Here is a 13,330-nt window from a genome sequence, read left to right on the forward strand (position 1 = left end):
ATAAATCAGTGAAACCCTCACACTACAGTCAGTGGATTTTCAGCAAAGGTGTTAAGACGGTGCAATGAGAAGGGCTTCCCTGGTGGCTCAGATGGTCAAGAATCTGCCTGCCATGCAGGAGACCTGGGTTCGATCCCTGGGTCGGGAAGATCCCCTGGAGGAGGGCATGGCAACCCACTCCAGTGCTCTTGCCTGGAGAATCCCATGGGCAGAGGAACCTGGTGGGCTACAGTTCATGGGGTCAGACAAGAGTCAGACACGACTGAGTGACTTTAATTTTCCAATGAGGAAAGAGTCGTCTTTTCAGTAGATGACGCTGGGACAGGATAGCCAGAGCAAAAGAACGCATTAGGCCCCTGCCTCACGCCATAATAAAAAATTAGTTCCAGAAGGCTGGAGGTTGCCGGATGTGGTAGAATGGGCCAGATTCTCAGCTGATGGGGTGGATGGTCTGCCCCGAGGGATGCCCACGGCCCCGCTGCTGGGGTGCATGGGGTCAGAAGGAGGGTGGCATTCATGTGTGTTACGTCCCAGGTGTTCACACAGGTGGTCTCCCTCGAGCCTTCCTGGGTTTACGGTCCTGACTAGCAGTTGTCTCCTGTTTTCCTGAGAGGAGACTGAGGCGGGGAGCTTAGTATCTTGCCCAAAGAAAGAGGCGGGATGTTGCTTCGTGTGTTTTGCTTGAAAGCCTCACCTTTGTCAGCGCGCTGCGTTTCCTTTCTTCTCAAAGCCTGCTTTTGCTGCACCAGGAGCTTCTTGCCATTGCCAGGGACTTAAGGCTTGTAAATAGGTGAAATCTAAGGAACTTCACGAGTCACTGCCAGACAGCCCCTTCTTCTTTCAGCCAGTTTGGGGATGCCGGTGTTTGTCATCTCCCTCTCCAGCCTGTGGGTGGCATTTATGGGTCCCAGGATATGAATTGTGTATCCCTTTTTGGATGTGTTTAAGAGGAGAAATTCTCTAATTAAAAAAAAATTTTTTTTTTTTTTTTGTAAGGGCGTAAGTGTCTTTGTGTGCTACCTTTTGAAAATTGGAATCTGGACAGGATTAAAAAAACTCGCTTCTTGACCCTTTTCAGGACTTGCAAATGCGCCAGAGCACGGCCTATAGTTTACACCAGCCTCAGGGGAACAAGGAGCACGGCACAGAGCGCACCGGCAGCCTCTACAAGAAGAGCGACGGGTGCGTAGATGGGGTCGCTACAGGCTAGGGATGTGTGTGTGTGTGTGTGTGTGTGTGTGTGTGTGTAGACGGTGTCGCTACAGGCTAGGGCTGTGCATGTGTGTGTAGACGGGGTCACTGCAGGCTAGGGGTGTACGTAGGGGTATGTGTCGATGGCGTTGCTACAGGCTAGGGGTGTGCGTGTGTGTGTAGACGGAGTCGCTACAGGCTAGGGGTGTATGTAGGGGGGTGTGTGTGTGTGTGTGTGTGTGTAGATGGCGTCGCTACAGGCTAGGGGTGTGCATAGGGGTGTGTGTGTGTAGACGGCATCGCTACAGGCTAGGGGTGTGCGTGTGTGTGTGTAGATGGCGTTGCTACAGGCTAGGGGTATGCGTAGGGTTGTGTGTGTATGTGTAGATGGTGTCGCTACAGGCTAGGGGTATGCCTAGGGGTGTATGTGTATGTAGACGGGGTCACTACAGGCTAGGGGTGTGTGTGTGTGTAGACAGAGTCGCTACAGGTTAGGGGTGTGCATGTGTGTGTGTAGACAGGGTCGCTACAGGCTAGGGCTGTGCGTAGGGGAGTGTGTGTGTGTAGATGGCACTGTTAGAGGCTCAGGGTGTGTGTGCATGCATAGATGGCATCGCTAGAGACTCGGGGTGTATGTGTTTGTGTGTATAGACCGTGTCTCTAGAGGCTTGGGGGGTGTGTGTGGTGTACACATAGATGGCATCGCTAGAGGCTCAGGGTGTGTATGTGTGTAGACGGTCTTGCTAGAGGCTCATGGTGTGTGTGCACACATAGATGGCATCGCTAGAGGCTCGGGGTGTGTGTTTGTGTGTGTGTAGACAGTGTCTCTAGAGGCTTGGGGTATGTGCGTGTGTGCAGACGGCGTCACTAGAGGCTCAGGGGTTGGGGGTGTGTGTGTGTGTAGATGGCGTCGCTAGAGGCTCAGGGTATATGTACATGCATAGATGGTGTTGCTAGAGGCTCGGGGTGGGGGGGTGTGTGTGTGTGTGTAGACGGCATTGCTAGAGGCTTGGGGGGGTGTGTGTGTGTTGTCCTGCGTCCACAATCTCTGAACTCCTTATCTTTCCCCATGTATCTGTAAGGATCCGAAAAGTGTGGCAGAAAAGGAAGTGTTCGGTGAAAAACGGCTTTCTGACCATATCCCATGGCACCGTAAGTATCCTCTCATCGCGGTCCCCATGGTAATGGGATGAGAGGTGCGGGCTGGAGGCCTGGGGAAGGGACCCGGCCCTGGGTGCTGGCCCTGAGGGTGCATTTTAAACACATTTCCTGCTGAGAAGAGCTTGTCTGGGTTCCTCCTCTGTTTGGTATCCCTGCTCCTTGTTCACGGTTCCCTGATCAGGGGCCCTTGCTGCCTAACAGCATCAAGAACATCTGAGGAGTCGGGTGGTCTGTGGAAATTGAACGTCGCATTTGGGATGATTTCTTCTTTTCCATTAGAGGAAAACAGGCGGTCAGGACTCTGGGAATCAGAAACCTAAGAAAGGAGAGATTTCAGTAACTTCCCTGTAGACACACTGCACCCAGCCTTCATCAGGTTCTTTTCTCTAACCCTGTATACAGTTGCCCATGCAGGAAATTGAGCCAACATAGGCTGAGCCAATTGGAAAACCAGTTGGAACAGGATGGTTGGCTAATCTGGCTTGCAGAGACTGGGACTTGTAACCACAGTTACAGACACAGCCCTTGTCCGTGGTGGTCTTGAGGCTTGTTATCACCTTACCGGGTGTGGACGTGGGATCTAGTGAAAGCCATGGAGGCTGGTAGACATTTGTTAAATGTCTGGAGGTGGAGTTGGTGGCCATTTTGCTATGACCGAGGACGCTGGTGGTGGCCTGTGTTCCCACGCTCCTGACCTTAGGCCCATGATGGAGAAGAGCCTTCTTCTCTCCCCCACCATCACCAGCTCCCCTGGGAGGGGCAGAGCTGGGCAGAAGCGCACACAGGCTCTCCGGGCACCCAGACGGAGCTCATGGCTCAGTGTGGTTCCAGGGAAACAGCCCTTGTCTGTGTTGAGGAGTCAGGAGACAGAGTAAACCCAACCGAAGGATGGCACTGCGGCGTGGGCTGCGTTCCACCGGGAGAGGCGGCCTCCTTCATGTCCTCTGACTCTGTGTGGGGAGGGAGAGACCATAGAACTAGTGGGTGCCAAGAGGCAGGAGGGGTCTCTGGGGACCTCTGACCTGGGGGTGGAATGGGGCTCCTGCCTGCACAACTGAAGGTCATTTCTCTAAAATCTGGCCTTCATGGGCCTTCTTTACAGTCACCTCGTCCCTGTGGGGCCTTGCAGTCTGGGTCCTGATGTGAAGTTCTGTGCATATAGGGGTGTGTGTGTGTGTGTGTGTGTGTGTGTGTAAGGGTGACAGTGCTGTAGACTAAGGAAAGCAGATTGATTCAGTCATCAATCCTCTTTAATGTGGAGAATGGAAAAAATAGAGTAAGGCCATGTTCCCTTCCTGCCTTAACACCTGTGATTCTGTGGTTTGCTTTCCAGCTGTTCTCTACTCTGTTTTAACTCAGGTTTACTGTCTCAGTGCAGAAAATGCTATAAAGTGAGACTGGGTTTCCCTGCATGCTTGTTTATAGCCCTAAAGTCATCAGGTCTCTTCGGCTTCATTGGCATATCCACAAGACCCAGGGCCTCAGCTTGAACCAAAGAGTGGTTCTGCCTGCACTTCAGAGATGACAACAGGCCTGGTCATTTCTGCTAATCCTTTGCTGACAACATTGGTTCTCATCACATCTGTTGCTTGAGCTTCCTCTTAAAAGATACAGAGGCTTAGTTTTCTTTAAATGTTGCCGGGTTGTCCCAGTTTTCAGCAGATAGTACAGTTATACCCAGCTTTACTAGTGTGGTGACAGCTCAGCTTGCCATACCACCGCCTGTTGAGTGAGCGTTTCCTCTTCGGGGGTTCTGCTATAGGGAGTCCTTCTCTCTGGACGCCTCCTCCTGCCTTTAGCTGCCTGGCCCTCAATGACCTCTGCCTCCAGCCCAGAAGAGTGGCAGGTGCGGGCTTCGTCCCTCTGCCTCCCCTGGGAAACAAGTCAGCCCTCTTTCTTCAGCAGGGTTCCCTGCATGCTGCAGAAGGCAGACCCCAACACCCCAGTGCCACCGCACCCACAGAGCATTCACACGTGAATGAACCCCTACTGAGAAAGGAGAGAGGCCTGTTTGGTTTGGTCTGGTTTGAATCTGGCTCCTTGTGTAGCTTACCTGTTCAGCCAGCTTCTCCCTTAGTGTGCTAATTTATCATCAGGAAAAAAAGGGGGCAGTTTTTCCAAGACTCGACCAAGTAAATGGGAATCTTAAAAGCAGAATCCACCACCCAGCTGAGAATTAGGTCTTTAAGTCGTGCGGAAGCTTGGGGTATATTCACATTGCTAGGAAAGCTAATTTCTTCCCAGGGAGCTGGCAGCCTTTGGCACATGAGATTATTGTCTTCTGTGTTTCAGCAATGATGACATCCAGGGTGGATTCAGTAGGAAGCCCAAGTTGGTATTCCCCATTAGCCAAGGCTAATTGTGTTTTCTGGCACCGGAAAGAAGTTATCCTTGGGACAAAATGACTCTAATTAGATATCCTCCTTGCCAGATTCATCACTTTGCCACACTGCCAAAGACTGGAGACTGCACCAAGCTGGTAGAGAAAAGTCTGTTGGCTCTTAAAAAAAATTTTTTTTTAATGATTATCAATCAGGCAGAAGGAAGAATATAAGCTTCCTTTTTAAAAACCTGACAAACTGGGGAAAAATGAAATAGCCTGATTAAAATGGAGCCTCACTAATAACCCGTGTCTTCATAGCAGACACTTAGGGCTGTAGGTCTGTTTTCTGCTCCTTCCTGAGTTTTTTCCTACTAAACTAGGGCTCTTCAAATTAGGCCCTCAAGAAACATTGGTATCTGATGAACTAGACGGACCTGTTCCACAGCTGAATTTTAATGATGGGAGCGTTGCCCCCAAAATTGTAGCACGGAGGGAATTTAATGGATAGAATATTCTCTGCTTAAAATTTTTCTCCCATGAATTTTTCGGACAGCTTTGCTGGCAAGCTCATCATTAATCTGAATGGGCCAGTAGCAAGCCCTTGTTAGTGTAAAACTCGGAACAGCTCAGTGTGGTCGGCTTTTGTGTGTCGTGGCCCATTCTCATGGTTGTCCTTTTGGAATGGTAGCCACATTCACTCCATCGTCATTCCTATTTCATAGATAGGCACTGGATATTTTTCCAGTACTTTGTGTATCTCATGGTGCGCTCACGGTGAAGTCAGAAGTCTGTCTTTGAGAGGAGTTGTGTCTGAGTAAGAATGGACCACTTTCCCAACTGCCCAGGGAAAACGAAAGAACGAAGGTTGGCGGGGGATGGACGGAGGGGAACGCTCACTCCAATGTGGTTCTTTGCTGCACTCAGGACACCAAAGATGATCCAGAAGTGGCTCTGCTTCCCAGGAAGCCGTGTCGAGGGCCGTCAGGAGCCCGGGCTCCAGGGCCGCGCTGCCTGGTTCCATTGTTGACGTCACTGCTCCCAAACTGTGCCTGCATCATCAGATTCACTGTCAGGCTCACTTTCTTTGTAAATGATGGAGCAGTTCCTCCCTGCTAAGTCACTTCAGTCCTGTCCGACTCTGTGCGATCCCATGACGGCAGCCCACCAGGCTCCCCCGTCCCTGGGATTCTCCAGGCAAGAACACTGGAGTGGCTTGCCATTTCCTTCTCCAATGCATGAAAGTGAAAGGTGAAAGTGAAGTCACTCGGTCGTGTCCGACTCTTCGCGACCCCATGGACTGCAGCCCACCAGGCTCCTCCGGGGTTTCCAGGCAAGAGTACTGGAGTGGGGTGCTATTGCCTTCTCCTAAAGTTCCTCCCTAGGAGAATTAAATGAGTGAGTTCTTTAAAATGCTTTCAACAGTGCCTGCCTCATATAAGCACATACGATAATAACCAGAAGAACAACAGCAGCAACTGAGTAAAAGTATCTATTCTTATTCAAAATCATCTTCTCGTCCATGGAAGCGTTTCTACATTGACCATGGTCTGTCATCACCCCTCTAACCGCTCCTGTATCTAGATTCAGTGGACACCAGCACTTGGAAGTAGTCCTGAGTGCACCTGAACGGTTGTGGGATCCCAAGAGGTAACACAGTAGACGGATACCTCTGGTTGCAGTTGTGGTGGTGTGGGCTCCTACTGTAGAAATATACCATTAGATCTCCCGGTTCCCGACGAGCCAGTTAACTCTCCTGATACAGATCTGAAACTGGGTTTATGGTGCTTGGGATTGTCAAGGTGTGCTGGATCAGGCCAAGCATAGAGTCCTGAAGCACGGATTTCTGATGACCCAGGGTATCTGTTGGGCATCTGCTGTGATGGACACCCCATGGTTTCCACGTGAGGGATGAGGGCAGCATGGCCATGACCAGGAGAGTCCAGTCCAACCCTGTCTGTCCAGCTCCTGCTCACCCCTAAGTTCCTTTTATCAAACCCTTGTCACGCTGCTGGGGTCAGTCCTCTTGGAATGGACACCCTCACTCGACTCCGAGCTCAATGGAGGTGGGTCTGTAAACGCTGGTCTGCCCAGGTGTGCATGCGTGTGAGTGTGTGTCTCGGTTAGTCCCACATCCAGGCGTCTGCCATTTCTTGCCTCATCTGGTGGCCTTTGGAAGGGTGAGTAAGAACGGCTGAACTCTGAGACATTTGACTCGGTCTCTGCTTTAGCAGCATGGTGGGTGGTAAGATAAGCCATTCCTATTGGGAGGTTTCTCCGAGATTTCCAAGGGCATTTTGCCATTCGGAATTATTTTTTTTCTGAAATTATCTTCTTATCCTCTGCCCTTTGCTTTCTGGGGACTAGGTATGATGTTTTTGAAATGGTAGTAAAGTAGTCATTTTTGCCACGTCTCTGACAAAAGGGTGCTGTGATCTCTTGTTACCATTGTGTGTGGAGTGGGGAGGGGATACATATGTGAATGAGGTGGGTTTTGTGGAAAGTTCAGTCACAGATGGCTGGCATTAAGGATCATGAATCTATCATCTGTCATTATTTCAGAAAGCCGGGGATATGATTTCGCTATTATGTTTGTGCCCTGAGATTATTCTCCCTGAAAGTGCTCAGGAAAACACTTTGAGGTCGCTAGAAGCTGATCTGGGAGCCCGTGTTCCCAGCTGATCAGGATGGAGTGCCTCTGGGCTTTGGCCAGGGAGCATTTTGATCTCAGGGAGCCCACTGCCCTTTGACCTCAAAGCTGGCCCAGCATCACGTGTCTCCCTACGCGGGTAGGGGTGTAGGCCCCCGAGTGTCCCTTGCAGGGAGGGGCAGCTGCCCCCTGGGAGCCGAGACCCAGGGACACCCTGCCAGGTGCCTGTGTCGTGACTTCCAGAGAAAGCCTGCCTTCTGGTCGCTGTTTCTGCAGCCCTGAGAGACCCTGTTCTCGCTGCATTTTGATGAGGAATGATGCTGTGGTTTCCCATTCCCTTCCACCCAGATCTGTTTTTGTTTTTTGTTTTTGTCTTTCAACAGGCTAACCGGCCTCCCGCAAAGCTTAACCTGTTAACCTGCCAAGTGAAAACCAACCCCGAGGAGAAGAAGTGTTTTGACCTAATTTCACGTAAGCTTCTTTCTCAGACACTCTGCTGCAGAGAAATTATTTTAAACTCTCGTCTAGGGCATCAACCCTATTTCAAACAGTGCATTTTGAAGAATTGGTTTTCATGGAGAAATGCCTTTTTTCCGGTGACAGCATCCTCTCTTTCCCCCTCTGGTGACTACAGTCAGCTTGCCGGTCTCTTGGGTTCAGGACATGAAGCTGCTCCACTCGGGGGCTCTGTAAACCCGCCACATCCTCTCCGGTTCCCAGGCCTCTGGTTTCCTCTTTGTAAACAAGGAGATTGTGCTACATCAACCCTCTAGCCTACAGTCCTTTCACTGTGAAAACAGGGCAACTCTGTCTTCAGAGCCCCTTTGACTTGGGGGATGTTAGAAACGCTGCCATACTGGTGTGATGCGGCCCCCAGGAGAGCCCTTGAGACCCCGCAGGTTGGAAATCAACTTGTTTTTCCACCATAGAATCAGTGTTTCTGTTCCTGCGTGCTGCTTGTTTTGGGGGCACACCCAGAAGAACCCCACAGACTGCTTCTTTGTGGCGTGAGGCCTCTCGACCTCCCCTGAAGATGAATGCTGTCTCATTAGCCTCAGTCTCTCCTCAGATCACGCGGCTTTTAAAGACGTGTGTGGAGGTGTATTATTGATGCTGGGGAGTTTACTATGTAGTTTAATGCTCACAGCCCCTGGAACGATCAAGGGAGACAGGGCAAAGTGAGAAGACCCTGGCCTGATGAGCCTCCTGAGAGGCCGGGGAATCAGCCTCCTGACAGACCAGGGCTCGGCCTCCGGCCTGACTCTGCCTGACTCTTCCTGCTGAGCAAGTTGCTGGGGGCACGCATCACTAAGATACCTTTGTTCTTTTAACACACATGGGTGGTGGGGAAACACAAGTCAAGCTACAGACGGGCAGCAAGGGTGCAGTTTTGAGTGTGGGTCCACCAAGCCCCCAGGAGCACCCATTCCTCCTGAGCCTCACCCTGCAAAGCCAGCTTGGCTCTCTCACCCAGAGAGCCCAGAAGAGGAACAGACGGACCACCGGCTTCAGCTGTTTCCCTGCAGGATCCTCCTTTACCCATCTTTCCCCTAGAGGGGGATTGCCGTGCTGATCAAGCTGTCTGTGAGCCTGGCTGCTCAAGGAGGACGTTCCTACGGCCAGGCCAGCCCTTCCGGGAGTGCGACCTACCCCCTTGCCCTAGATACCCTCTCCCCTCCCCCCCATTTATAAATCCAAGTCCTGAGCTGTTAGCCTCAGATCATGTGGTCCACTTGGTTGGGTTGGAGGTGCAGAAGCCAGAGATGGTCTGAGTCAGTCCCCTGAATGGGACGGACCCTCAGGGTCCACACAGAGGGCAGGTGGCCAGCTGGAGCCCGAGCCCGCAGTGGAGGAGCAGCCCAGCCCAGGACCCGGCGTAGCGGGGCGCCGACCGCATCCTCTTGCTCTTCTCCCTCTGGCCGAAGGTGCTAGAAACTATTCTTGGTGTAAAGGCATCTTACTTAGTGTGCATGCCAGGGAATTCTTATTTGGCAATCTTCACGGACGTGGGTTGCTTTACACACACACACAGACACACACACACACACACCTTAATTTTCCTTGGGACACACACACACTCCTTGATTTTCCTCAGGACACACACACACACACACACACACACACACACACACACACACCCCTTGATTTTCCTTGGGACACACACACACTCCTTGATTTTCCTCGGGACACACACACTCTCTCTCTCTCCTTGATCACACACACACACACACACACACTCACTTTCTCTCTCTCTCTCTCTCCCCTTGATCACACACACACACACTCACTTTCTCTCTCTCTCCCCTTGATCACACACACACACACACTCACTTTCTCTCTCTCTCTCCCCTTGATCACACATACACACACTCACTTTCTCTCTTTCTCTCTCCTTGATCACACACACACACACTCACTTTCTCTCTCGATCACACACACACACACTCACTTTCTCTCTCTCTCTGTCTCTCCTTGATCACACACACACACTCACTTTCTCTCTGTCTCTCCTTGATCACACACACACACTCACTTTCTCTCTCTCTCTCTCTCTCCTTGATCACACACACACTCACTTTCTCTCTCTCTCTCTCTCTCTCCCCTTGATCACACACACACACACTCACTTTCTCTCTCTCTCCCCTTGATCACACACACACACACACACACACTCACTTTCTCTCTCTCTCCCCTTGATCACACACACACACACTCACTTTCTCTCTCTCTCTCTCCCTCTCTCTCCTTGATTTTCCTCGGGGCCTGTGCCTGGTCTGACCGTGAAGTGACTTGGGGAGAATGGAGGGTGTTAGCCTGACGTCAGATTGGGGCCTCTGGACAACCTGCCGTGGCCAGGGCTTCCCCAGGACCCGGGGTCTGCTTGGGGTGGGTGAGGCCCTGCACCCCATGTAGACTGGAGGCAGGGAAAGTGGCCTCTCCTCTCTTCCTAGCATCAGGCAGCGATGCCCCACTCGGCCACTAACATCTGCACTGCAGGATCAAGTTTATTTTTCTGAACTTGACACATTCTCTTAAACCCCTTTCGTTTCCTCAATAACGGGGGTGGGGGTGGGGTTTCCCCTGGGTGTCAGAAGAAAGGCAGGAGGAGGCTGGAACCTGGAGTCAGAAGACCTGGCACACTCGTTCCTACCCCTTCACCTCTCATGGCCTCGGCCTCCTCTCGGCCAGCTCGCCAGAAGTCTCCTGAGGACTAACGTGCCTGCACGGGTGTAATAACAGCGGAGGCTGGGATGCCATGTTTGCGCACTTCAAGGGGCACAGATGTTTATTGTGAACCCAGAGTATAGGCACGAGTGTAATAACAGCGGAGGCTGGAAATGCCATGTTTGTGCACTTTGAGGGACACAGATGTGTATTGTGAACCCAGAGTATAGGCCCTGCCCGGCCCTGCCCTGCTGGCTACAGAACTTGGATCTCCCTCACCCCTTTTTCTTTCTTTTTTTGTGTTTTAAATTTAACTTTGTTTTTTATGTTGTTTCTGGACTGATTGTAGACAGAATTTCTGTATATCCCTTATCCAGCCCTCCTAATACTGACAGCTTAGTACAGAACTGCCAAATGCCATTAGCTAGTCACTCAGTCGTGTCCGCCTCTTTGCGACCCCATGGACTGTAGCCCACCATGCTCCTCTGTCCGTGGGATTCTCCAGGCAAGAATACTGGGTGATCCCACTCCAGGGGATCTATCTTCCTGACCCAGGGATCAAACCTGCGTGTTCTGCATCTCAGGCAGATTCTTTACCATCTGAACCACCTCCAGGCCATGTCTGGAGCTGTGAAAACCAGGACGTTTGCATGGCTGCGATGCCCGTAACTGAGAGTCTTACTCACATTTCACCATTTCTTCTGTTAGTGTCCTTTTTCTGTTCCAGGGCTTCACATTGCTCCTGCTGTTTCGTCCTAGTCTCCTACAGCCTAGAGTGGTCCCGTATCTTTCCTCGTCTTTTGTTACTTTAATACTTTGAAAATTATTGATCAGCTTTTTGGTCACCTGACTCTAAGTTTGTGTTCCTCTGATGCTTTCCCACAACTGGACTGAGGTTACACATTTTGGGTGAAGAACCCAGAAAGCTTGTAAGATCCTTGCTTTAGAAAAGGCTTTTTTATACTATTCAAAGGGCCATAGCAATTGGGACCAACTCTGTAGCAAGTTAAAAAAAAAAAAAGACTGGTTCTCTTTAGACTTGGAGGAACCGAGGCGGCTCGCTAATTTGCATCACAAAGCCACACTTTCAGAGCCAGGGCCTGCCAGCGAAGGGGTGGGAGTGCCTGATTGTACACAAATCTTTGACTTCCTAGCGGAGTTTAGACTCTTCCCGAGGTTAATTACAAACCACTTTCTTTTGGAATTGTGTGTGAATTACTGTCCAGGCTTACAATTGACAAAAACCCCCTCTTTGCCCTGCAGATGACAGGACGTACCACTTTCAAGCCGAGGACGAACCGGAATGTCAAATGTAAGTCACACAGCGGAGGAACCTGGGACGGGCCATTGTCCTTGGGATTTAACAGAGCGTCACTGTTACTTCTCTAGATGGATGTCTGTGCTGCAAAACAGCAAAGAAGAAGCTCTAAACAACGCATTTAAGGGAGATGACAACACGGGGGAAAATAACATCGTCCAGGAGCTGACCAAGGAGATCATCTCGGAGGTCCAGGGCATGACGGGCAACGACGTGTGCTGTGACTGCGGGGCACCAGGTGACTCAGCGGCCCCCTCCCAGCCTGGGGGCTGTGGAACCTGGTCACGGATTTTCGCTGTCCTGTCACATGTCCAGTTCAGAGCAGCCCAGCCCAGCCCAGGCTTCTTGAACTGTGTGCAGACTGTGTGGGGAGAGGGTGCTTGCCTCACAGCCCTCAGGACAGGCCCTGGAGGGGAGAGAGCTGGAATTTATAAATGCTTTCTGAGAACTGAAAACGGAAGCACACAGCAAGGGTGAAGCTGGGGTCACCGGTCACTGTTGGCTGGAGGCTGCGGTTCCTTCCGGGGTTTGATCCATCCTCTCTTTGTACTACATCTGCGGCAGCTTTAAGCCACTGTCTAGCCAATAACCCTGGAAGAGCCACTGGCTTTGTCAGATGGCAGTTTTCCTGTTTGGAAAGCGAAGGGACCAGTCCAGACCCCTTCCAGCTGCCATGTTCTGTGAAATGAGGTTTTTATTTCTGAGTTTTGATAAAGCCTGCTGGGCTTCCTGGGTGGCACTAGCCATAAAGACCCTGCCTGCCAGTGTGGAGATGTAAGAGACGTGGGTTCGATCCCTGGGTCCAGAAGATCTGGAGGAGGGCATGGGAATCCACTCCAGTGTTCTTGCCTGGAGAACCCCATGGACAGAGGACGCTGGGGGTGACAGTGCATAGGATTCCAAAGAGTCAGACATGACTGGAGCAACTCTAACACTCACTGGGGTTTCATTTTTAATGGACAGAAATTATCATTGTAGATTTTAACAAACAGTACTTTAAAAGTTTAAAGAGTTGACTTACTCTTGTAATTCAGATGGAATGGTGTTGGTCAGGGGAGCTGCAGAGTAGTGTTTTCTGAATATTTGTAAAATGGGAAAGGTTGTGGCTTGGTTAGGATGGCCACTTACCTTCTCGTTCCTCTAGTTCTATGATGATTTTTATTGAAAACAAAGCAAAGATAGAGTGGACAATTGAGACGTGCCGTGGTGTGGGGCGGGGGGTTCCTGTTAGGTTGGAGGCTGAATTTGGGGGTAATTCGAAGAATTACCTCATGAGGCCTTGGGCCATTAATAACATGTCTTTGGCAGGAGATGAGGTGGGTAGCAAAAGTAGTAAATCGCACTTTTTTCTTAGATGAGTACTTGGACTTATAACACTCTTATAAGGAAGAAAGAGCTACAACATTTTTGTTTTAAAATGCTAAGACAACACTAAGACTATAAAGTATTAATAACCTACTTTAATATGACATGGCATATTAAAGCTTGTCACTAAGCATGACACAGTGGATAACAGCAGAATAGG

The 13,330-nt window shown here is 50.7% G+C and overlaps 1 protein-coding gene across 5 annotated transcripts in view; it reads left to right on the forward strand.

Moving 5' to 3' along the window:
* Nucleotides 1–13,330, forward strand: part of ASAP2 (ArfGAP with SH3 domain, ankyrin repeat and PH domain 2) — a 162,115-nt gene that overhangs the window by 110,167 nt on the left and 38,618 nt on the right. For all 5 annotated transcript variants that reach the window (XM_086325531.1, XM_086325535.1, XM_086325532.1 and 2 more), the window contains 5 exons: nt 1,079–1,182; nt 2,274–2,343; nt 7,706–7,793; nt 11,751–11,799; nt 11,877–12,043. In XM_086325531.1, coding sequence (XP_086181657.1) covers nt 1,079–1,182; nt 2,274–2,343; nt 7,706–7,793; nt 11,751–11,799; nt 11,877–12,043 — 478 coding nt within the window. The remainder of the gene's footprint in view (nt 1–1,078; nt 1,183–2,273; nt 2,344–7,705; nt 7,794–11,750; nt 11,800–11,876; nt 12,044–13,330) is intronic.

Source organism: Bos grunniens, chromosome 11 (genome assembly GCF_055505025.1).
Source record: "Bos grunniens cultivar Pamir isolate PY7600 chromosome 11, Bosgru_T2T1.0, whole genome shotgun sequence".
Classification (NCBI taxonomy): domain Eukaryota; kingdom Metazoa; phylum Chordata; class Mammalia; order Artiodactyla; family Bovidae; genus Bos; species Bos grunniens.